Here is a 27,029-nt window from a genome sequence, read left to right as displayed (position 1 = left end):
ATTACTTGTTTCCAAAGCGATCGGTAAAGGGTGTAAGGGTAATCAATGCATCTCATCCCTATTGAGACATGGATGAAAAGAGTAGCCCTTGATTCAACTACATCCGTTTGTTAAATAGATTAAGCCAAATAGAGTTTATTGTGGGTGGAACTCTAGGAAGTCTTATTCTATAAATAAAGGGGTTGGTCTCTGCTGGCATCTAACCTGACCAAAAGAGATCTCCCCCACGAGAGATCAGACAGACCAGAAAGGCAGTAGAAGACATAGCCTGATCGATCACAGTCATGGCAGATTAAGGTAAGTTTCACGATCATTCATTTTGTATTCTAGTACTCTGCATGAGTAGATCCTTTGGATTAATTTTGTTATAATCATGGTGGCATATAAATAGAATATCATGATTCAAAGTTTTGAATGGACTTGCTCTCATATCCATCGTGAAGGAACTCAAAAGCAGATAAATTAGCTAACATCGGCGTGCAATATGAAGAATTTCTTGTTTGGGCAGATATGTCAGATTTGTAGTTTTTGTCTAGCATGGGCATCCGTGTTGCTTTCCCAATTAGCTTGTTGTTTCTAGCTTAGGTTTTTGCCTGGGCTTTTGTTTCCTCATTTTTTCCTTCTTTTTTCTTCTTTATCCCTTGTTTCTCTTGGTCTTTCTTTGCATCTTATTCTTTTTCCTTTTAATGAATTACATGTTAAAAAAGAATAAGAAATTAAACTCCCATGATAAGAAGTTGGCCTATGCATGTTGTCAGTTTTGCAGGTCATGAGATCTAAAATGTTAACCAACTCACTGATAATTGCAGTACATGGAACAAATTGGCTTCTTTGTTATATTGACTTACATATTTTTCGTTATGATGGATTCTAATGAATGTAATGTACTACTTTTACGTCCACTTATAAAAATCAACAATTTTTTTTCTTTTTACTCTACTGTCTACTGTCTTTCCCATTATATTTTGTAATAGTCAAGATCCGTTTTGATGTACTTTTACTTCCACTTATAAAAATCAACAATTTTTTTTTTACTTTCCTGTCTTTCCCATTATATTTAGTAATAGTCCGTAAAAACATCCGTTTTGATGCGAACATACAGTTGTCTATCACGTGGGGAGGTGTAATAACAAAGAATCTGGATAGATATTTCAAGGATTCAGGCACTTTGTCAAGGATTGATTTAAATCCATCACAAAATAGTGTAATGTCAGTGTGGCATTGTTAATAATGAACCTTGACTACTTTCTAGTTGTGTGCAATCCAGCAACTAACACATCCGTCAAACTCCAAATGAATTCATTTGGTGTATCCCTGCCTTACATTACCATAGAAGACTTATGGGATAAAAAAACATTTTATGATGGAACAATGTAAAAGCGTAAAAAATGTCAATTTTACAGATTGCATAGGACAGCAACCAAATATTGACTGAAATAAAAACTGTAATATAGCACCAAGGAGTAAATAATCACATGATAGAAAAGTTCTGACACTCTGGAAGCTAAGGGATAAACGCACTAAGAGAAAAGATACACATGATATCCAAACCGTACACTATTCAGGTTGCAAACAAAATGAAACAAAATGACAGTGCTCTGCAGAGAAAACAAAATGAAAAATAGTATCTAGGGTTTGCCATGCCATCATTCAGTCATGATACTTAATACCTTACTTGCACAGGAACTTATTGCAGTAGCATATGCCAAAGGAGCAACCGCCAATGCACAGGGTGATGCTGCCACCATTAGCCCCAAAGCCCGGTAAATTGATCCTCTGCAGACTGCAAGATACGGCATCATAAGGAATATAGAACATGAATATTACATGAAAGGAGGAAAATATGTTTTTTGATCGTCACTATCAATAAAGATTTCGAAGGTACATTAACAATAAATTCTTGGGCCAACAGCTACTAGAAGGCTTTGCAAACGGTCAGAGAGAAATCACAACAGACTGACAGAAAACTCCGAAGAACAATTACAAAAAGAACAAATTGTGGGCATCTACTTAGGGTTTGGTCAGAGCATGCTCTCCAAGTCATGAACCAATATCCAATAGATACGCCAAGTTGAGATGATTGTAGCACTGTATTGCAGTGACCCTTTTTCCTACAAATCTATTGTAGGGACCATGTAGAGATTGAAGCAGTGAACATATTACTTTCATCTATCAAATGATGTGATCCCAATCAATTAAGTAGATTCTAGATAGCAAGCTGATAAACAGCCCATTATATTTAGTGAAGTACTCTGTCATGGTCATCTTCCTTTTTAAAAAGCTAAACTTTGAAGCAAATTGTATAGCATTGGGTCTGTGAAAATTGATGATAAGTTACCTGCAATGAATCCCAAACTGCTTTATCTGTGGGAGATCCAATATTAGTCCTAAGTCTAACGCTTTTTTTTTTTAACGAGTGACAGATTATTGGAAAAGGGGGAAATAAAAAGCCCTAAACCAAGATACAAAAAAGGTAAATCCAACAAAACCTAAATATTAGGCATGTATTGCCAATTTAGTAATTCACTACAATTTACACCAAAATTTGCAAGTTCTCTAATCAGCAGGGTGGCCCTGAAATGGTAGATTGGAAAAGCTAGAGGAGACGAGCCAAATTTGAAGGTTTTATTTCCAATTCCAATGGCAATGTGATTTGGTATTCGTCGGGCCCACTGGAAAACGTCAAGAAATAGAAGCAGAAGTTAAAGCAGCACGGAGAAGCATACATTTTCTTGAGAATCATGGATTCAACCAAGTCTAGATTGAATGTGATTATGTACGAGTAATCAAATGATTAAAGAATCCATCTCGTCAGTTAGATATATCATGTTATATTGAGGATATACTGGTCATTTAATCAGTATAATATATATATATATATATATATATATATATATATATATATATATATATATGTGTGTGTGTGTGTGTGTGTGTGTGTGTGTGTGTGTGTTAAAGTATAAAAGATAAATAACGCCTTTCTCCAATAGCTTAAGCTTATGGAGAAGTTGGTAAGTTAACATGGTATCAGAGCCAAAGGTCTCGAGTTCAAACCTCCCGGATAGCAAAAATCCACATGCGATGGTCAGCCCAAAGTGGGACCACATGTGCCACGTGTTTGCCAAGTGGGCCACACGTGCGGGGGAGTGTTAAAGTATAAAAGATAAATAACGCCTTTCTCCAACAGCTTAAGCTTATGGAGAAGTTAGTAAATTAACAATATATATATATATATATATATATATATATATATATATATATATATATATCTCATATTGGTGAGAGTAGGGGGCACTCTCTCTCTCTCTCTCTCTCTCTCTCTCTCTCTCTCTCTCTCTCTCTCTCTCTCTCTCTCTCTCTTTATGATTACTATCTCTAGATCAACATGGTATTAGAGCCCAAGGGTTAGTGTGCCCTAGGGACCCTGTTCCTTCAAACAACAAAAAAAAAGGAAGATGAGTAAACCCTAGGACCCCCCCCCCCTGCGCCTCTTCCCATTGAAGCATCCCTAGTTCAAGTTGTGCCCTTCATCGAGCAATAGGAGTTTGTGGTTGTGATTCGTGTGTTGTCCTTTCTGAAGTTGTTCGTTATGGCTGCTCCCGCTAAGCTCCAGCGAATGAAATTACGAACATTCAGATGGCGTCCATTAAATTGGACGGCTCCAATTATCTGCCATGGAGGATCGCGGTTGAAACCTTCCTTCTTGCTCGTGGAAAGGTTGAGTACATTGAATGAGAGCCTCCAGATAGTGAGGATAAGTCTTATGGCAAGTGGCGACAAGAAGACGTCGTGATCAAGACACTTCTCTGGAATAGTATGGGGACCTGAGTTGCCGGGCCTATGATGTACCTTAGATCCTCTAAGGACATTTGGAAATGAGCTGAGAATCTATATTCGGGCGTCAATAACTTGACACGAATTTGTGATGTCTATTCTGAGTTGTTGAATCTACAGCGTGGTGATCGATCTGTCTCAGAGTTCTATTCTCAGTTTGTGACCCTTTGTGAGCAGTTGGATATGTATCTGACATTTACTATGGATCCGTCTATCCTGGCCAAGCGTCGAAAAGATTTACAGGTCGTCCAGTTTCTTCCTATTGTGGACTGCAGATCATCGGTTTAGGCACTTTGCCTTCTCTTGATGAGGTGTTCTCCACTGTACAACAATTTATGAGGATTGACGGACCCAGTGATCCACCGGTTGATCGCTTTGCTCTTGCTACTCAGATGGGGACTGATCGTAGTGGCCGTGGTGGCCGATCTGGCCGTGGTGGTGGTCAATCTGGCCATGGAGGTGATCGCGATTCAGGCGGAGGTCGTGGCCTTGGTGGAAGAGGGACTCAATTCTCCACGCACTGTCTTCTGGAGGTTCATTCAGTTGATTATTGTTATGATTTACATCCAGAGTTACGTCCTTCTCGTTCTACTAACCATGCTTTCGCGAGTGTGCATGAGAGCTCCGCACCACCTTCATAAGGTCCAGTCGAGCAAGATAATTATATGCTTGTGTGTCGTGCTGAATATGATGAGCTCCTGCGCCGGAGAGTCAAAGACAAGCAACTGACTACCACTTTAGCCAAACAAGGTAGCAACTCCTCTTGCTTTCTTATTGCTACCTCTTCTGGATCCTAACTCGTTGATTCAAGAGCCTCCAATCATATGACTGATAAATCCAAAAGGGGAATGCTAGATTGAAAAGGACATTCCTCATGTGAAAATTTTGGGCGCCCTGACTGGTAAATCCCCCCCCCCCCCCCCAAAAAAAAAAAAAAAAAAAACTAGGGTCCGAGATTTCCCACCCAAAACAAGCCCCTCTATCTTCAGAATCATCTTCCCAAATATGTTTTTGCTACCACCAAAATTGAGCTTATGACAGCCCTCTAAGGGTAGCCCAGACATCCTCAGTTCTACAAGGAGTGTAAGACTTACAAGCACTATTCAAGTCATAAAACATTTGTTTTAAAGGCATGTTACGATATGTTTTTCTATTCAATTAAAAGCTTGTGGAATTTCTCTCTTTCTAAATTAGCCAAAAAGTGGTAGAGAAGAGAGTATATTGCACAAGCAATTCGACCTTTTGTCACTAAGAGAGCAATGCCACAATGTTAGGGATATCTTTCAGATCTCCTATTAAAGAAAGATGGATGTCGAAACCATTTCTAGATCTAGTGGCGCAAGGCACTCTTTGCTGTAGTGTTCTATTCTCCGATAACCTCCTTGGCGCCCACTTCAGTTTGTTTTCAGGTATTGAGTGCTTGCCGAATTCCTTCACTAATTTCCGGTTTTCTCATGTTCATCATGAAGGAAATTTGAAGAGCAACGACCTACCCAATTTTGGTGGTTGCCAAACCCCAGCTTGCCTACCACAAAACAAAAAAGTTACTTGGCATTATATGCCTGATCTTTAGTTTTATTTGTTTCCTCTTTCCCGAGCCCGTTTCTTGTGATGCCTGTATTCCTTTAATGCATCATGTTCATTATGTTTTAATAAAATTCCGTTTTACAGTTCAAAAGAGAAAAAATGGACCTGGGAGTGGGAGGAAAAGAGAAGATTAAAGACAGAGGCACATGTAAATCAAGAAGGAAAGAAGCAAATTTGAATTGTAACAAAGGTCCAGATTTCTCAAATGCAACCTGGCAACAAAAGCACTGAATAAATGAAAGGAGTCACATAAAGGATAACAGAAAAATAGAGAAATCATCAAATCAACCATCAGTATAACAATGGTGAAAGGACTTATGTATGTCCGACCATGAATCCAAACTCCAAAGTACCCTCATTTAAGAAGACATACAAGATATAACATAGAAGGGTAAATTTCTCTACTCCAACTACTCCAACTAGCACTCAACCTAAATAGTGAACAGCTATCCTTTCTGAAAAACAATGGACCTGTAATAGGATAAGTACTACAACCAGAAAAATGACTTTTAACACAACATCCTTCAGAAAAAGACATCTGATCCATAGTGTAGATGGTGATTAACTGATTATAATATATAAAGAATTATAAATGGAATAATTTTTTCCCCTAATAGAGCTCCTTTTTTAAGAAAATAACTGGAGAACCTGGTAGAAGATAACCAGAACACCGGCATAAAGTATGATGAAAATTAACAAGTAATATAAATGTTGAATGAAGTTTTGTGCATGCAAACAAAGTACCTGGTGTGCCAATAAAGGGCCACTTAAAAATACATGGCCCAATGAGAGCAACCGCAAGCGATAGAGCCACAACAACCTGGCTATAAAACTCCCCAAATTCATCTAGCCACCGTTGCAGCTTTGGCTTATTTAGCTGTGCTTCTTCGGTTAACTGAAAAATTCTGCTCAATGTAGAATCTTTCCATGTCTTGGTTGCCTAAGCCAAAAAGATAGAAATTAATTGAAAATTAAAGAACAAATATCCATAAAGATCATATGATTTTGCACCTACCTATGTTAAGAGAGTTCATATTTTTAGAGGCTAATGAAACTCAGATAAAAAAATATAAAATCTAAAAGTATTGAATGGAACTATGACAAGAATTCCAGATATAGACAAAGTCAGTGCACCTTTCAAAATAGAGGATTTCTTTTTCCACCTTGGCCAAGAATACAAATATGGGAAACCAACTGGATACTATTTGCAAAGAAATATAAGTAATTTAGGGGCAGACAACAATGTCAACTATATTCAATGTGAATAGAAGGTAAGTGAAAAAAGAAATCGTCAACTAGGTTTTGATTGCCTACAAGCATTTTCAACTAGACGAATTAAACATGCTAAATAGTATCATTCTCGATCATTAATGTGAACAATATTATTGCAGCCGTCAAATTTAAGTTTAAACCATTCAGGAGGGAAGGGGTCAACTAGGTTCAGGCTCTCGAGGAGGGGTATCAAAATTCAAAAAAGGCACTTGCCTAATCAGAATTGATAATTATTACGAAACAAACTAACAGATGCTTTCTTAGAGACTTTGATAATACTTTTCAGGGGTGGCTTCTTTGGGAACAGGAGCAGTGAGATAGTTAGTAAGAGAATGAAAGAAGGAAACTTCTTTTTCTGAACAAGTAAGAAATTCATTCGACAAGGGGAACAAAGGTTAAACACAGCTAGTGCAAATACACCAAAATATGAAATAGAAGAATTACAGGCTAGTGTCGTGGGCCTCAGGTCTGATGACAAGGTCCATGCGGCACTTGCAATGTCTCGCGACAAAGCAAGTCAGCCAAGCATGGTTGTGGGGCCTAAAACCTGCAAGGCAAGCGCTACAAGAAAGCTAAGTTCACACACACAAGAAGCAATGGTTCAAAAACATCCCTTGATCATTACAACACCCCCCCCCCCCCCCCCCACAAACACCCCCAACCCGCAAGTATCAGTATTAGCTCCAGCACCTCAATATGTTCTTACTCAAAATACCCATGATCATTACCATGTCTAGTACCACTAACAGTCATAATGAATAATCGGTCGCGAATAATCTGAAACGAACAGGGCCTTAGTGTTTGGGCTTTGCCTTGGGCCTTTGTGTTAAGGTCATGCATTTCCTTTGTTATTGCGTGGTTGGACAGATTATGAAAATGTGAAAACGTGGAATAACCACCAGTTTGTGACATGTCCTTCCATTGAATGGTGTTTTATCAAATTTTCAAGTTCTTGATGCCAAAACAGAATCTTTTTTGTTTTTGATCAGAAATAAACTTATTTAAAAATTCACTAAAATAAGTAAAAAAGAACAAGGAAATAACAGTAGAAAAAAAAAATCAAGGACCTTACCAAATAACATTCCCTTACTCTCTAAAGCAAGGACTTATAGAAATAAAGCAGGTCCAAGCATCCAGTAAGTAGGGTTACTTATCACCTACCCTGAGAAAGTATAGTTCAAAACTGCCTCCATGATGAGGAAAAATCAGTCAAGAAGTCGTGAGCTGTAGTTTAGAAAGTTAATGCAGCACTAACTAGTTTCACTCAAATTATGAAATCCTAAAGTGTGACACCATAAGAGAGATGAATTCAATCAGTTTGTTCCGTAAACATCCAAAGGTTGGAAGAGTAAGCTCTGTTTGGATTGGCTAAAAACAATAAATGCACTACATTTTATTAAAAAAATTTACAATATATGCACTACTAAGTAATTTAGTTTCCTTTTGAATTACACTAACGTTATAAATGCCAGAGGAAGCCGAAGCTGGAAGAATAAAGAGGTCCAAAATTCAATAATATAAGAGAAGATTTGAGAAGAAAAAAAAATGGGGGATTGGTTTTGTTTAGCATGTGCTTACAGGAACTTTAAATGGAGGCGTTGTTGTCGATGGTGTAATCTAAACAATCGGGAGCATTTGCCTGGTACTTGGGGGTTAAAAGGAAAAAGAAATAAGGTGAATTCAAACTGGAGATTCGAGGACTGGAATTGCTTATCCTGCAACCATGGTTTTAAATTTCGGCCGAAACGTTTCGTTTCGGCCGAAATATCTCAGTTTCGGCCGAAATATCTCAGTTTCGGCCGCGACTGAAAATAAATTTACATGAAGTCGTTTCTTTGCAAGATTTCGGCAAAATTTCGCCGAAATTCTAGTTGAAATTTCATTTTTAGCCTTTTTTACAAAATTTACACCGAAATTTTATAATTCCCACTAAAATTTATGAAATATTCACCGAAATAGCAAAATTTAAACTGAAATCCCCGAAATTTACACCGAAATTTTAGACATTTCGATCGAAATTAAAAAAAAAAACGAAATCATAATCATATTTTTACATGATTTCGGCTCGAAACCGAAACGTTTCGGTTTCAGTCGTAACCGAAACCGACACCGAAACCGAAATTTAAAACCTTGCCTGCAACTACCCCAATTTTAGATGGAGGGACAAATGTCGAAGGTGCCATTTGGTTGTGAAGGGTTCTCCCTCGCCTGGTAAGGAAAATATCAACCCGGACGCCAGATTGGATACTGTTAATAAGGAAGATGATCCATGGCCTGACTCGGGAACAATCTCTCTATTGGCCAAAGGTGGTATTCCGTCTTTAATCATCTCGGGTAAGGAAGTGGACACAAGATTGGCTACTCTTAAAAATTGCCTTATAGGGAAAAAGAGGAATATTTCAGAATCCCTTGGAGACCTCTGGCAGTGGGTTAAGAAATCCTGGACCATCCCTTCTCTTTCCTGCCCATGTGATCTATCAAAGGCTGAGATTTTGTTTATGTTTGAGTCAGAGGATGAAGCCGCCTCGATCCTAGCCAAAGGAAGGGAGGTCTGGGATAGTAAATTGCATTCCCTTTATCGCATACCCCTTCATGTTTGGGCATTATCAACTGTTGAAGCTTTAGGTGGCCTACTTGGTAGAGTTTTGGAAGTTAAAATGGAAGGGGCTCACAAACATTGCATGTCATTCGTTTCAGCTAAAATTCTTGTACCATGGTGGAAGTTACTTCCATCCTCTATTCAGATCCAAACAGCGGGTCAATGTTTACTCAGTTGGAGTCGAAATCCGGGGTAATAGTCGGCAGTTGGGTTCTGCAGCTATTCAGAATCCTAAACCTGGATCGGCCCCTTCCCCTTTAGCATTTGACCCTTCGGAGATCGTTTCTCAGACCCCGGAAAAGCTACCGGCGGCGCCGGAGATCTCTCTTCTGCATTGCTCGGATCTGGATAGAGACCGTTGACCTTAGTTATAAATTCCGTTCCGGTCGCCGTTCCGTTTTGGCTACCGGAACGGAACGTTCCGGTATTCCGGCCGTTTCGTTCGGCATTCCGGTCGAAACTTTCTGTTATGTAAAATACACTCCCCAACAACCATAAATGAATTTATGTAATTTTTTGGATTTTTTTTTTATTTTATTTCGAATTTTTTGGAAAAAGACGAAAAATGCCCTCCCAACAACTATAAAACGGTCATAAAACGAGGGCAAATCTGTAAAAAAAACAGTCCCAACAGCTATAATGGCATTTCTGTAATTTTTTGGATTTTTTTACTATTTTATTTCGAATTTTTTGGAAAAAGACGAAAAATGCCCTCCCAACAACTATAAAACGGTCATAAAACAAGGGTAAATCTGTAAAATACACTCTCCAACGGCCTTAATGGCATTTTTGTAATTTTTTTGAATTTTTTTTGAATTTTTTCGAATTTTTTTGAAATTTTCAGCATTTCCGGCCGGAATAGTGAATTCCGACCATTCCGGCCGGAATTCCGACCGGAACGGAAAATATGCCCATTCCGTTCCGGAATTCCGGTCCGTTCCGGCCGGAACGGAACGGAATTTATACCTAAGCCGTTGACCCTATGGGGTTCCAATTTTAAATTTCAGCATCTGACAACAGGGTCATGTCTCTCGTAGGGTTCTGCGCCTTTGAAAGGGGGCAGGGCCGAGTCTTGTCGTGTCAGTTCTATTTGTCACCAGCTATTGAAATGTAGACTTGCGAAGTTAAGGACCGATTTGGGGATCTTTAGGCATGGGGCCTCTGGTCTATGTAACAAGGAAACATATCTGAAACTTAAAAAGACGAATAGTGCATGCCTAAGGAATCTCAGACACGTCTGGTCCTGCGAGGAGGTTATCTTGTGACAAGGTCATAAAGACATTCCTTTCAAATTTACATCCCTAAAGTAGGTGTCGTAAATGGTTGAGGGGTGGCCCGAGTCTAACTGGGACTAGGATCAACTTTTTCACACTCATTAATGGTTGATCTGGGAGGTGGGCCATTTTAACTTACAGTGCTAAAATAATGTCTATCCCTCTTTATGTAGAACGGGAAGGTATTAGGTCTTTGACTTGGATTTATAGGAAATTGCTTTTTAAGGAGTAGGGTTTAGGGCTTGGGCGATTCTTCCTTCCCCTGAGTAATCAAATCAGCATCCAGGAATGGATAATCAACACAATTTGGGTGGTTCTTCCTCTGGATAGGTTGGGTGGAGCAGACAGTTATTCACAGAGATTATAATCTAAGAAGATATTCTCACGAGAATGAAGTCGATGACTTATGATGAGGAGAAGGGTTTTAAGGTTGAACCAACCCATAAAGAAATGACCGAAGAGTTCCTTCAAAAGCAGTGGAAATTTATAAACAAGATGCCAAGGATTGCCCCTTTACTTTGTACAGACTTTGTGGAACATGTGAGGTTAAAGATACCCACTCGCCGTTATTTAAGCACCCCTTCTTCAAATTATTGTTAGCTAAAGAAAGGGCGGAGCGGAGGATGATTTCAGAAGCTAACATGGTGGTAGGCATCCGATTAGTGGAAGAAAAGATTGCTGAAAGAAAAAACCCTAGTCGCCTGTACCGGATGCCGGAGGAAATTCTCATTGACATGCCGGATTTCCAAATCCAGCACATCTTGGAGACGTTGGTAAAATTCTCAGCATAGGTTAGCTGTTTCACGGTGAGATGCTGTTGTAGATGCCCGAAAGAGGGAAGCTTCCTTAGCTTTGGGCCATTGTTAGAAGTTTGGTTTTTGGGTGACTGAATAGTAATTGTGGAGGTTTCGAGGAAGCTTTAGTAGTGTTTATTTTCATAACATAGGCAAGTTCCTGTTTTAAGTCACTCTTTATGGACTAGGAGTATGCTCCTACCTAATCTATTTGATGTTATGTAATGCAGGTCGGGACCTCTGGTCCCTTTTGTATCTTTCATAGTATCAATGAAATCGTCATTTTTCAAACAAAAAAAAATCAACAATATATCTTAGAACGGATAGTTCATTAAGGAAAAGTGCTAAGAGAAAATTAGTAAGGTTCAACTTGAAATGAAAATACATACTTTCACTATCATCATTCCATCCAAGTTCCTTGCACCCCCTGGAATTCTATCCCCCACTATCCTCTCTATTGGTTTGGCTTCTCCAGTCAGGTGCTCAACAGTAACTGTAGAACTACCTTGAAAAACTTCTCCATCTACCGGCACAGCCTGATCAAAACACCAGCTTACATAATTATAATGCAATTCAAAACAACGAGAAGGTTGACTTGTGACTATCAAACAATTCTTTAAGGCTGAAAGAGACTGCAATATTCCCTATTCCACAACATAGGAAAAAAACACATATTACAACTCATACTAAGAACACCATTCTAGAAACCAGTTGTGAACAAGTAGATAAGTGAAGTATGTCATTGTCAGTGTCAGTAGGAGTACTAGCCATTAAGCTACATTTACTACAGCCATTAAAAAAAAAGCTACATTTACTAAGCTAACAAGTAATAAATAAATTTAAGTGAAATATCTCATTTTCAAATCAGCTAATAAGAAAACACATTTCTTTCAAAAACCTTAAAAAATATTTAAAGAGTCAAGACTTAGGTAGCTGTATGCAATCAGCTGTCATGTCAGAAGCCAATTTTTGAGCAAGCCCAGGATAAGGACGGCATACCTGCAAACTGAGACGAGTCAGCTAAGCTCTGTCACCAAAAAATTGAATTTTAGGTTATGTCACACAGCGCTAGATATGGCAATTACTATGTGCCGTTCTTTGATATGCATACCATATAATATTCTTTGCATAAAAGTAGCGCAACAGAATAGAATAAATAAATACAATTCTATAAAAATTCTAGGTCCTAAACACCTTGCTCCTTTTTATTTCCTTCTGACGATAATTAAAGAGAAGAGTCCAAATCCTCAAAAAGGCAGAGACTTGAGACTCAAATCGCACAAAATTATTTCATTAGCAAGGGGTTTGCCTCATTGCAGGACGGTAAAATTTAGAGCCACTGAATCTAGGATTTCATCACGAACAAAGTGAAAACATTGGAACAAAATACCTCATACATTTTTGAGTGAACAGTTCTAAAACTTTCTGACTTCTCAACTTAATTTGGGCAATGTTAACAGTAGGTGAAACATGACAAATTTCCACTAAATATGATCACCAACTAGATTTGGAAAAGGCTACTCTAAGAGCCATATGAACCATGACATTTACTCAAAACCAACTCAAGGTAAATGATAGCAGTGGCTTTTACTAGTAATTGGATCTCCAAACCAGCGACATTTGATGATTTGAACTAACAATAAGCATCTCTAACATGTTCGTCTTGGAATGTGCAGGCACAAAGTTTATTCATGTAATGGGTCGATCCATGAGGCTACCTTCAAACCTTCCTTGTGGCTGTCTCTCATATCAGTCACACTCTTCCAAAGCAGCCAGATCCTCAAAAAGCCACACGCATCGGAACAAGTGAGAACTATACACTTCCCAAAGTTTCATACTTTTCCAGTAAAACGTCGCAAAACCATAATTATAATGAACCCTAGAAACCAAGGAGTTATAATTAAATTTTCACCAAAACCAACACAAAACGAATGAAAGTTTCCATTTCTATCCCCACAGAAATGCAAAGCGAAACCGAAACGCACACTGAAATGAAATCATATGCATTTCCTCTTATTATAGGGTTACTCTAGTTGGACATAGAGGGAGGGGGGTCAATGCCCACGAATTTAAGGTTTTTCAATTCTATTTTGTTTTGGAGAAAGAGAGAGAAGAGAAGAGGGGGGGGGCGGCGGGGGGGTGGAATACTAATGGTTGTCTACTCTAAAACATGGATTGGAGTTGGGCTTAGCTGGATCTTGGAGATTTTTTAGGGAACCGAGAATAGAATCTCTTATTCTCTTCCATCTTCACTTAAGGTGTCTGTATTGCTGTTCGTGTGAATTTATTATTTTTTTCATCTCTGATTTTCTGCCCTAGCTCTGTTCTTTGGATGGTTAGGGGACTGTTTCATGCTATAATCATTTCATTTGGACCTGATCTGAAATTATGTTGTGCAACCGTTCTTGGGACGGCATCAAGAAGGAAATGCTTGCTTCCAGGGATTCCAAAAAGGAGGATCCCTCTGCTACCAATAAACCTAATCGAAGGCCAATTAGAGCTGATCTTCGGTAAGAATATTCTCCTGAATAGCCTACCATAGGAAGGAAATAGTTACTGGAGAAGGATCGGAGTCTCAATATGGACATCCAAAAAGAGGGGGGAATTCAGTTTTCCATTCCCTGAAGCAAGATCGGTTGGGTTGGATAAGAGCCTCCACTACATGGACACCCATATTTTTTTTAGAAAGGCATTCCTGATGCCAGTTAAATAAGTGAACCTTTAAAAGGGCGGCCCAGAGCATGAGGCTCCCACCGTTGCGGGGTCTGGGTAGGGCCAGATGTACGCAGCCTTACCCCTACTTTGCATAGAGGCTGTTTCCGTGACTCAAACCTGTGACCACCAGGTCACAATGGAGCAACCTTACCATTGCGCCAAGGCTCGCCCTCTTAAGTGAACCTTTCTGAACCTAAAATCATCTTTCCATAAAAATTCCTTTAAATCCTATCAATCTTTTCAGCTACCGAGGGCAATTTTTGTCACTACGTTATTATTGTCCTATGCCATTATTTAAAAAGGCTAAATCAGAAGGCTAAAATAGAAAGCCAAAACTTAAGCCTCACACAAATAAAATTAAAAATAATTTAGTGTTACTGTTCATTAGGGACTAAGAGGATATTCACTTTTCTGATATTATTCCCAGATAATAACAATCATTATGATCAAGCAAAGCAATTCAAGTCAATGCTCCTACTGGAAAGCCAAGGACCAAGTCTGAGGTGTTTAGAAGTGGAGACACATGCAAAAAATAGGTAACATTAAGCTAGATGCAGTTCCAATTATGGGAACACAGTAAAAAGGAATAAAGAAATACATGCAAGTCCAATGGTTCTTCAGTGTTAAAAAAAAGTCTATTATAGCCACAATACACTGGTTGAATAAGCTTGCACGAGAAAAAAAATTGATTATACTTTTGTTCCTCCAATAGAGTGCCAATGTTAACAAATATCAAGCCAGTGAAGCCAAACATCATTGAGATGGCACACAATGGACAAATGCCAAGAAATATTCATTTACAGTACATATAAGATAACCGTACAAAAAAAAAAAAACAGTACATATAAGATAAAATAATGTGCACATACCTCACCAGCTTTGACCAAGATGTAAGAACCCACTTCCAGGTCATGCACAGGAACCTTTTTATATGCCAGGGAAGAGAGATCAGGTGATCTGTTGCCATTCACTTCCAGCACAAGGGCAAAATCGGGATTATTCTCTTTCAAGTCCTTAACATCAACCATTGCCCGGGCTGTGAAATACTCTTCAGCTGCAAGCTCATACACAAGAATAGTATTGAGTCAAACTTCAAATATTAATCTTCTGGTCAAAAGGACGAGTAGTCAGATGAACCTAACATTTCTACTTTTCACTATTTACCAATGTGGGCCAGATTAAACATTGCAAGAAGCAAGCCTCCTTCAAGGGCGTTTCCCATGAGTACAGATGCAAATGCTGCAAGAGCCATTAGAACATGGATATTTACTTTTCCACCAGCAATATCCATAGCAGCATCAAGTGCTGCTGAAACCTGAAATATAATAAAGGAAATGATTTTCAAGAACCGGCAATCTGTAAAAATCCAATCGCTGAAGAGTATGAAGTTTCATTAGTCTAAAAGCATACGAAATGATCATGATTCTCTTACAAAAAAGTACCTAACGAAAAAATATGAACAAAAAATCCATTATTTTGTTGGTGTACCTTTGGCAGTGTATATATGAAAAAGAAAAGCAGGACAACCATGGAAAAACCGCTACGTAGTAGGATACTCCAATGAAGAACTTACAAGAAAGAAATTTGGATGAAAGAGACCACCTATGTGAAATTTCTTTTTATGGGCAAGCTACAATTCCATCCTTTTTTTTTTGAAAGTTTTTCAAATATTCATATAGTAGAAGAGTATTCATACAATTCCATCATTACTTAAGGTTCACATGTAGAAGAGTATTTCAAATATGTATTGACGAGTGTTTTTAGAGGCGAGGCATAGGCATCAAGAAGTTGTAAAATATATAAAAATATGACTACAAAATTGAGAAAAAACAGTGCTTCATTTTCAACCAAATATCACCATCCAACCATCAATACTCACTCTCTCTCTCAACTCTACCACTCAACTAAGCCTTTGTCCCAAACTAGTTGGGCTCCAACCATCAATACCACTTAACAAAATAAAGTCTCAACCACCATCAACCAACTATAATTGCCAAATTACAATACAAAGTAGTACTAAACCGATAATATAAAATAGAGAGATAAAAAAAATGTTTAGATTACATTCTCAGTTCCCACACATCAGAAAAAACAGTCACAGATCACAACTCACAAGCAGAAATAGAAATCTCTTTGAAAGCAACAAATGGGTGGGAAAAACATTTTTGAGTGAATGCAGAAAGGAAAAAACAACAAAATTAAGGATTTCTACTCACCATTCGAATGAGTGCTCAATCACCAAAATAGCTTTATTTTGATGACAGAAATCCACCGTAAGTGACGAATCTTGATTCCGTTGAATGCTTGGAGAGAAATAAGGGAAAACAAGAAATTCCCAAAAAACAAAAAAAAACCTCTCTTAAAGCTCAAATTTCTTCAAAATCACCAAATAGGTGTTTATAGAAGATGAAATGATCAAAATCACCAAAAAGGTTTAAGTGAAAAAATAATCTTTTTTAATGGCTTAAGTGACAAAATAATCAATTCGGGACAATAGGTCATCATCACCCTGCGCACTGCCAGTGAGGCGTACGCCTCAATGCGCCTCACACCCTAAGACCCATGCCTTTTGGGTTTCCCACCTCTTAGAGAGTTAGAGCATGCCTTGAGGCAAAAATATTGATCATGAATTACAGGCAGCATGTAAGTTTTCTTGTTTTTTCTTCATTTTTATTTTTTATTTTTGAAACAATTGATATAAAACTTTACAAAAGAAAATTAAAGAATGGCCCCAAAGCACAAGAGGCCGAAGCAACTACATTTCTGAAGCAGCGCCAATACATCTAGTACACTGATGCAATTGTATTAACAACTAATATGTTATGGATTGATGGGAGGACCAGAAATCATTTCCCAAATAGCATCTGTGATGTCTGGAAAGTGTCTAGAATGTCATACTAACATCCATAGTGAGTTGTACAGGGCCCCATTTATCACGAAATTAACCAACATAGTTATAATAATTTATGATGATTTTTACTGATTTTTATTTATTTTAAACAAAGTTTAAGTAGGTTTTGGTCAGCCCCATATAATGAAAACGTGAATAGTATTTTTAGGGAAGCAACATGGAATACAGTTTCTACATTTATTTTGGGTAGCTCCAAAATAGAAGTTATGCATTAATTAGCTTGAAATAAGTCAAAATTGATGTTATACACAAAGTTTACATAGGTTTTAGTGGGCCCTATATAATGAAAACATTAAGTGTTTTTAGGACAGCAACATGGAATACACTGTCAATATTTATCTTGGGCAGCTCTAAAATAGAAGTTATGCTTTAATTAGGTTGATATAAGGGCCGAAATTGATGTTATACCAAAAGTTAGGATTAAATTTGGGTTTTAAGGTTTTTATTTTGGAATGGTCAAAAGATTAGAGAGGACCAAGATGGTCAAAGTACAAAAGCCAATAGAGAAAAGGGAAGAATTTTATTTTTTTTTAAATGAGAAAAGGGAAGAAAATACAATGATGAAAACAAAAAATCAAGGCGGTAAGAAGTCAAATTGTTCAAAGGATGACATAAACACCCCTTCCTTGGCTAACTTATCCGCCTTCCCATCAGCCAATCTCCTTATATGATGAAAGGAGATATTTGAGGACCTTGTAATGTCTTTCGTCTCCTCAAAAAACTTGGCGAATCTCTAAGGGAATACATGAGAACCACAAAGCCAACGGACAACATTAACGGAATCCCCTTCTACCAGCACTCTGTCCTAGTCCTCCACGGCTAGCAACTTGATTCCTTGGTAGGCCGCACGAACCTTTGCCTCATTCGAGTCAGTCTCTCAAATTGGGCCAGCAAAAGCCCACTTGACCAAGCCACTTCATCTCGTAAAATTCCACCTATACCGACCGGTCCCGGATTTCCAAAGCTAGCTCCATCGAAATTTAATTTCAGGGTCCCAAGACTCAGCTGTTCCCAAGACTCGGCGATTTTAAGGTGTTTTGAGACTACAAATATGAGGTTATGATGTACTTTTTAGAATGTTAATGAATAGTTATGAGTTGTCCTTCTTGGGTTTTGAGTTTTACTCACCTTTTTTTACTTTTGGTAGGTAAGCCACTAAGCCGTAAGCTAGGATTGAACCTACAACCTCAAGTTGAGATACAAAGCCTCAACCAATTGAGCTACAGTCCCAATCCCTTTAAAGTCTTTGACATTGAAGAAATATTTGATATTTCGTCGCCGGGGAATTGAACCCAGGTCTCTCGAGTCGTACCCTACTTTGATCATGTTAGTTCGGCACCCGAGTCTCTCGGGTTGTACCCTACTTGAACCCGGGTCCAGGATGTTTTTATATTATTATTGGAAATAGAATGAAGTTTACAATGCTTTCCGAGTTGACAAATGACAATTGGGACAAAGTTGCAACTCGGAAGTCTTATTACATGAAGAAATAAGCGACCCAAAAACTAGAAAACATAATGTACTAGAGGTAGTTTGGGGTGCAACTGGGGTCGGGTTCAACCTGAAAAAAGTTGGGTCGGTTGGGTTGAGTTCGGATTAGGTTCTGGTTCGGGTTCAGGTCGAGTTTTCCAAGCCTGGGTTGAGTTTGGGTCGGGTTCGAGTTGAGGGCTTGGGCAGCCCGATCGAGTGAAACCCGACATTTTTTATCATTTGTATAGTAAGCATAAAAACTCAGTTTGGGTCGGGTTCGAGTTGAGGGCTTGGGCAGCCCAATCGAGTGAAACCCGACATTTTTTATCATTTGTATAGTAAGCATAAAAACTCAGTTTGGGTCGGGTCGGGTCGGGTCGGGTCGGGAAAAAAGGGTTCCTCGGGTCACGTCGGGTTGGAACTCGGGTCCATGGTTTTAAATTTCGACTGAAATCCAAAATTTCGAGAATTTCGGTAGAAATTTCGGTTTCCTGCAATTTGAGTCTGAAATTTAAGGAATAAATTATATTTTATTCATTATTTAACATCCCCCTGAAATTTCGGGCGAAATTTCAAGCGGGATAAAAAAAGCCTTTTTTTATTCCGTCGGATTTCGAACGAAATTTCAGTCTAAATTTTGATTTCGGTGGGGTCCGAAACCAGTACCGAAACCGAAATTTAAAACCATGCTCGGGTCGGGTCGGGGTTGGGTTGAGTAAATGGTTCCTCGGTCGGGTTTGGGTTGGCCTCAATCCGACCCAACCCGACCCGATTGCACCCCTAGAGATGTTGTGGGTCAAATGATGATGTCATGTTGACAATAAAGGTTAGGAGACTGATCTAGAATAGGCTCCGAAAACACAAGTGGGTGTAAAGATAAAACGGCAACCAAAAGAACCAGAGTAAGGAGGAGGACATGTTGACTGAGTCATTGGCAATATGATGTGCGGCACCCGTATCTATGAACCACTAAGTATTTGAAGGGGAAGTGAGGGATGATCACATTGAAAAGGTGGAAATGGACGCAGTACCAACAGGTGATGGGAATGGAGGGTCCATCCCTTTATGAGAATAAGAAAAGAACCAGAGTAAGGACGGATGGAGGACATGTTGACTGAGTCATTGGCAATATGATGTGTGGCACCCGTATCTATGATCCGCGGAGTATTTTACGGAGAAGTGAGGGATAGATCACTCGTGCGGTGAGAGAGTAATCGGAGAGCCACTTAAGGACTAATGCTCATAATGAAAATAGCAATCCACTAGAGTACGGTTGCAATGGCCACATATCAGACAGAGACGGAGGAGCAGCACGATTTGCAATTGGTGTGCCTGGAGTTCGATAAAACTATGGATGTGTAGGAAAGGTCACCCTGAGGGCACTGGGATCCACCCTGTGCTGTCAAGCATGGTAGGCACCAGGTCGTGGTGACTGGTGAGGAAGTGTAATCCAGTCCATTCCTCAGAGCCAAATGCTCCCTAACTGGGAGAGAGAGAGTAAATGTGATGCATCCCAAAACAATCAACATCTGACACAAGAAAGGAAGAGGTCGAACTTGACCCTTGGTGTGCTTTTTCATAACATCAATATGACAATTGCTGATGTCAAAATAGGGAGCCTACATGCTAGCAAATTTTATTTTCAGAATTTTTCTAGAATTTTTTAGTTCTAAGTGATTTTTGAAGGGTTTTAGAAGTTGACAAGTATGCCAAATCGCACATCCTTTTGTCGGAGTTGTCTATCTTACAAAAAATAATGCACAACAAAGTTGGAAGTTGGGTATGGGAGAACTCTGAAGGCCTTGGCAGACACCAACCACTGATTTTCAATGGAAAAAACTTTCTTTAAAGTACTATATTAATGTTAAGAATAGACTCTGATACATGTACTGCCTAACGACAATAGGACAGCCCGCTTCCGTATCAAGGTAATCGAAAAGTCTGAACTGGGGATAATACTGCTCCTTTTTTTTTGGACAGGTTAGCTGGGATTGAACCTCTGACCTCATGGTTGAAAGCAAAAGCCTTAAACAATTGAGCTAGAGGCTCAGCCCCCGGATAATACTGCTCTTACCATTCATCATATTGGCATTGTAGCTCTTGAGCCATCAGACTTTTCTCAGAGTTCAAGAAAGAGTTCTACCGTAACTAGAAGATCTTTAGATCTGTATTGAAACATAAAAATACTCTATGCCTGTAAGTGGACTTCTGATTAGGACTAAAGTCACCATATGGGCTCCAACAGGGGATGAACAATATAACTCAACTCAATTAAGTCTTTGTCCCAAACTAGTTGGGGTCGGCTAATGAATCCTTTAGAAAAATTTCATGAATAAGGTGAACGAACCTACCCGGCTCAAATTGACTAAGTCTAATCCTGACACTAGTTGGGTTTGTCTACATGGATCATTTTCTTCCATTCTCTTTTATCCAAGGTCATATTCTCTATTATGGTCCTAGCCCTCAAGTCTTTCCTCACTGTTTCTACCCAAGTTGTTTTCGGTTTGCCCCTACCTGTTTTTACTACATCAACTTGGCACAAGTCACTTCTTCTCACTGAAGCATTCAAAGGCCTATGTTGGATATGCCCAAACCATCTTAAGAGATGCTCTCTCATATTCTCCTCAATCGGTGCCACCCCCACCTTTTTACGGATGTTTTCATTTTTAATTCAATCTAACCTTGTGAGGCCGCACATCCATCTAAGCATTTGCATCTCCGCTACACTCATCCTATGCACATGCTGCTTCTTGGTGAGCCGTACAACATGGCTGGCCTCACAGCTGTCTTATAAAACTTGCCCTTCAACTTGGTAGGTATTTTAAAGTCGCACAGAACTCCTGAAGCATGCTTCCACTTCAACCAACATGCTCTTATTTTATGGTTAACAATCTTGGGGATGAACAATCCTAGTGTGTATTTTTAGTAGTTCATTGTATTGAAGCATAGTTTTATACTATGTTCTCTTTGAAACAGCACACATGCCATACCCTTCCACCTTATGTGCTTCTAAAGGCATGTGACGTATTTATTTTGGGTTTTGAATTTGAATTTGAAGTCTTGTGACATGAATTTCTTTTATTTGCTGCACCATCAGAGTCATGACAGAGCATTCGTCTCAAATAGGTGTCTATAACAAACTGAGTTTCACATTATTGCCATCACATAATCCATGCTCATTCATGTGTAAGCTATGAAATAATTCGTGCTTGAGCGAAGTAACACAAGATATGAAGATTACAACAACCACAAGGTTATGGGTCTAAGCCACCTTACCTATCAAAGAAAAACGTAAGATATGAACATTATGCTTTTTAGAAGACTGATATGTTGAATCTATTTTCCCTATCAACTGGCTAAAAATGGGGCATATACGAAATGGAAAAGAGAAAAGGATTAGAGATAGTTCATGGTAAAGGCGCGCACGCACACACACATATGATGAGATTAATTGCTTTATGAAGTGAAGGGATCATTACAACCACTTTTTTCTAAAAATTCTTTACAGGGCCCTATATTGCAATCTTTTTCCCTAAATAAATCAATTTAAGAGATTAATTGTGTTACAACGCCGATTTTCTGCCATGGCAAATTCTTGACTTCTTAAAATGGGGGTGAAATGAAAGTGGAACATAAAAGATAAAAAATTAATTTTGTTAATTTCCTAACAAAAAAAGTGAAGTGAAAATTAACAGAAAATTTGTAATTAAAGAAGCTTACTACCAATACAGAAATAGAACTCATGTACAGATTAATTGCTCAATGCTCTTCTATATCAATAATAAATTTATGCTAATTTTCACTTGACTCACTTCTATAAAAGTCAAATTAAACAGCACAAATGACCACAATATACATCAAACCAAGATAATGAAGACATGAAGAAAAGAAATACTCAATTCTAACAAACAAAAAAATGGTACAAATATCAATTTGCATTCCGTGTAATTGTAGGCACTACATGCTTTGAATTAAGAATATAAGGGACAAGAAACATACGCCGACGAGTGGGAATGCAGCAACAATGAAGGCGCGCTGGAAAGGCTTTGCAACCAGCTTGGGAAGCACACAAGGGCACGCAGCCGCGACCAGAAGCAGAGCCGTTGAACAACAACAAAGCTGCAAATGCTCCCGAAGGAAATCCGCCAATTCAGCCCATCGAATTGCTCTTGCGAAGCCGAGAATCGCTTCCTGATATCGGTTCAAGTTCGTGTCTTGCTCGTGATGGTGGTGGTGGTGGTGATTATGATTGTGATTATGATCGTGATTGTGATCATGATTGTGGCTGTGATGATCTTCATGATGATGATGAGAGTTTTGGGAGGTAGAACGACAATGGATCGACCTATTGTAGGGAAAGAGTCGGGGATTTACAGAAAGAGAAACGGACCTAGGAATTGAAAGGGAGAAATGAGGGATAGAATAGATGGGAACAAAGGGAGGAGGGACCTTTCTTCTTCTGGAATTCGGTATAAGGAATCTGGTGCTTCCGACTGCGTAAGGCAGAGAATCCATCGTTCTTCAGCACTGCTTTTTTAACACGAAAATTCAGTATCAGAACATCACTGCGCGGGAGATAAAGAGAAGAGGGGGCTCTCTCTCTCTCTCTCTCTCTCGCCCTTTCTGGTTTGGTGTCATCTACACCGCTCCATCATGTGCTCATTCCAGTACTCGTCAACTACGACATTAATGTGCAATGACGGAAATGTCCCTCGCTCAACGACTCTCTACATCATAGCGGGTCCCACCTTCGATTGATCCAAACCTTTCATCTAGGCGTTCTCACTTTCGAGTTTGGACCCGCTCATCCAATCGGAATGAAATGATATTAGCACAACCACATTTTGATATGTTGCCCTAATGGGTGTGCCACTGTCTATTACATAGAGAAAGGTCGTGCCTGGTGAAACTTCATTCATCACATGGTATCGGATGAGGAAAGATAAGGGATATAAAGATTAGGGAAAGGGGAGACTGAAGTCTCTTGCTTTAGGTAAAATTTCAATGGGATTTGCTACAGAGGCTCAGATTTTGTCTGATTCATCTTAGGTGGCTGCTCTCACATGCAACAGCCCAGCCGCGAAATGCCTTCTGTGATGGTCCCTAGCAAATCCCAATTTCAATACAGGACAGGTATAAGAACAAGCCCAATAAGTATACGTGCACGAGATCTGAGTTGTATAAACAATGTAATATAAGACTAGAGAAGGACTCATGGAACCGGCCTAATAAGGATACATGCACGAGATTTGAGTTGTACAAGCAATTTAATATAAAACTAGAAAAGGATCCATGCAATAAACGAAGATCAGAAAGGAAAAATAAAGTATATTGAAAAAAGTGAAAAAGGTTAAATGTATGCAAATAATATAAGTAGAGAAGGCAGGATCCACGAAGAAAGCATATAATAAGTCCCTTAAGGCTCGTATCAGGGTATGATAGAAGTACCTCCTTTGATATTTAATCCAACAGCCGTTTCTTAAAAAATAAGCTGTTGTTGGATCAAATATCAAGGGCGGCACCTCCGGTACGAGCTTGTCCTCCCACTCAACATATAAATGCTCATTTAAATAAGTGAAATATCGAATGTCGTCAATGTCTTGATGAATAAATTAAAACGAATAATTATATAAAATATGCTACTCGATTCACACATAGAGTGAATGAAGGTTATCCGGGCCGCCATACAAATTGAACACATTGATGGTTAACACCTTAGATATGTGTTAATTAACATTTGCATTTTGCCCCAATGGCCAACTTCATAATAAAGCCCTCGAGTTGGGGACCCCAGCAGGTTTGGGCACGACATAGCAGACTACGAGCAAAAATCCATCGAATAGGCCTTGCTTTGGACCTCGCATGGCCCAAAAATATGTCAATCATGCAATCATAACAAGGGATTTTGATGCAGTCCGAAATCCTAGAAGTACCTCGCCGTGCAACCGCAGACGCAAAATACATAAATAAATAAGAAAATATACCCTTCCATCACCTTCGTAGGGAATATAATACTTCGGCCAACGTCGAAGGGGATGTGATTTACTTCATTCCCGTTGAAGTCGAGTTTCTCATAGCGAAATTAAAAGATACTCAAAAGTTCTCAAATAATTTAAAAGTCTAAAAGCAGAGTTTCAATCAATCATTAAAAGAAGTCACTTACAATGCTTCGTAATATTTATTTATATGCAAAGAAACACTAAAAGCTAACTTAAGACATAAGCAACTGATATGAATCATTCGTTTAAAGTAACTTAACTAAAAACTAAATTATGACTAAAATAACCTTAAAAATAGAATCACGTAATAGGCACGCACTACACCTGTAAATTGCCCATAACTTTCTCAAATCAAATCCAGATTGTGTATTCTTGTCCTTGTTAGATAAGTAATCAAAAAACCTTTTTAATGAGACCAAAACTAAGCCAAATGAAAGATATTTAATGCTTATAAAGTAGGGTACAAAAGAAGTCGAGTTTCTCAGAGCGAAACTGGAAAATACTTCAAAGTTCTCAAAGAACTCAAAAGCCTAAAGGCAAAGTTTCATCCAATCATTTAAAACAGTCCATTACAATGTTTTTGTAATATATGTTTATGGGTTTTGTTAATGAGTGCTCCCGGGGCATTCGTTAAGCTGCTTTGGAAAAGAAATTTTACACATCTTTTGATAGAAAATCCAAAAAACATTTGTAGAAGTCTCAAACAACATGAAAATTGATTACAAAATTTCTTTTCCAAAGCACCTTAACAAGTGCCCTTGGGGCACTCGTTAACTAAACCCTATGTTTATAAGCAAAGAAACCCTAACAGCTAACTTAAGACCTAAGCAACTAATATGAGCCATTCATATAAAGTAACTTAAATAAAAACTAAAATAGCCCTGGAAATATAAATACCGTAATAAGCATGCACTACATCTGTAAATTACCTATAACTTTCTTAGATCAAGTCCAAATTATGTGATCTTGTGCTCATTAGACAGGTGATCGAAAAAAAATTCTAATAAAATTAAAATCAAATCAAACGAACAAGATTTAATGCATAAAAAGTAGGGTACAAAAAAGATGAAGGGAATAGAATTTGAAGAACAAGGAACTTCTTTCATGATGTATGTTCTTGGTAAGCTTTGGCTGCATCAGATTTGCTAGCCAATTTTGAAGAAAACCATTTTGCGCCAGACTTTTGCAGAAGAGAACATCGACATGGGATCACCTTTTTAAAATATTTTGTCTTATTCATTTAATTCATTTGAGGTGGCAGTTCTATCCCACAAAAGTCATCCCTGAAATTGCCTAGCAAATCCCTCATAATCTCTAGCCATATGGTTGTTGACCATCTAAATTCAACGATAAAAACTACGTATTATTTGATAGTACAATTGGATGATTGACTTGATTTTAAGGTCATGTGAGAGCCAAAGCAAGGCCGATTGGATGGACAGTCTGTATGATCAAAGGTGAGACCCATCATGTTGTATTCAGCATGCCTCGTTGCATTATAATAAGGTTGCACGCTACTGAATCTTTCATTGATGATAATAGGCCAATCAATTGATCTACTTTGAATTAGATTCACCTATGTCTTGGTCATGATCCATCTCCGTTTGGATGCCAGAATTATTTTGGTTCTTGGGACTTTTGTGGAACAAAAAACTTCCTGGGAGATTGGTGGGAAAAAAAAACTCCCTGGAAGTATCCCGGTAAAATAAAAATCCCATGTTTGGTTGACCGAATGGTAGGAAAAAAAAATCCCGGTAAAATAAAAATCCCGGCTTTGTTTGGTTGCTTGAACTGTTGGGAAGAAAAAAGTTCTTCTTTTGATTATTTTGGTTCCTCAGATTTCGTGCGGGATTATTTTGGCTCCTGGGATTTTTTTTTTCCAGCTTTGGGTTTCGTGCGGGGTTATTTTGGTTTGTGGGATTCTTTTTTGCCCACTATATAACTAGCAACCAAACGTGGGTGCCTGCGGAAATTCCACAAAAGTCCCACTGGGTCCTTTTTAGAGTGCTTTTTTTATCTTACTTTTTTATTCTAGTTCAAGATCCATCTGTAATCGGATTGTCTATCGGAGTGTCCTAGGTCTTACTTACGCTGTACACATGGATGCAAGTATTGGGATAAGAAGAAAGTAGGGAGGAGACGGGAATGGAAAAACCTAGGAATTTACCCAGGTTTATGCTGTTTGTTTACAAAGCAGAATTTACCAGGAAAAAAAAAACTTTTGTACCCTCATCCTTTATGTAAAATCCCCATCACATCCTACTCTGTCTTCTTCCTATAATATCATATTTTTCCTTCGTATTATCGTCTTCATGAATAAAGGAGTTGTTCGTTTGGGACGCCTTCGGTCGGAGTAGGCTACTCAATTGGGACACCTTGATCAGAAGGAAATGAGGGTTTGAAAGAGATAGGTAAAAATTGGTTTGAAGGAAATGAGGGTGTTTTTTTTTTTTTTCCGCAAAAGTTCTATAAGACATGCTGCATAGGATGATGCAAACCATTCATCGGCCGGGCCACAACATAAATACCTTGTGCCTCCAAAATACATAGGATTAGGATGGTCCTAACACTACT

The 27,029-nt window shown here is 38.6% G+C and overlaps 1 protein-coding gene across 2 annotated transcripts in view; it reads right to left on the bottom strand.

Annotated features, from left to right (window-relative positions):
* Positions 1-23,102, bottom strand: part of HMA1 (heavy metal atpase 1) — a 50,806-nt gene extending 27,704 nt beyond the window's left edge. For both annotated transcript variants that reach the window (XM_077369115.1, XM_077369120.1), the window contains exons 1-6: positions 22,456-23,102; positions 15,240-15,390; positions 14,945-15,129; positions 11,750-11,896; positions 6,166-6,361; positions 1,671-1,783 (exon numbers count right to left, since the gene is read on the bottom strand). In XM_077369115.1, coding sequence (XP_077225230.1) covers positions 1,671-1,783; positions 6,166-6,361; positions 11,750-11,896; positions 14,945-15,129; positions 15,240-15,390; positions 22,456-22,971 — 1,308 coding nt within the window. In that variant the 5' untranslated portion in view covers positions 22,972-23,102. The remainder of the gene's footprint in view (positions 1-1,670; positions 1,784-6,165; positions 6,362-11,749; positions 11,897-14,944; positions 15,130-15,239; positions 15,391-22,455) is intronic.
* Positions 23,103-27,029: the final 3,927 nt, after the last annotated feature.

The sequence above is a fragment of the Tasmannia lanceolata genome, unplaced genomic scaffold (genome assembly GCF_043159265.1).
Source record: "Tasmannia lanceolata isolate RefF3 unplaced genomic scaffold, GAP_Taslan_0.1 ptg000003l, whole genome shotgun sequence".
NCBI classification, from domain to species: Eukaryota; Viridiplantae; Streptophyta; class Magnoliopsida; order Canellales; family Winteraceae; genus Tasmannia; species Tasmannia lanceolata.
The sequence above is the reverse complement of the archived record's forward strand: the minus strand, read 5'-3'. Positions and strand labels throughout refer to the sequence as shown.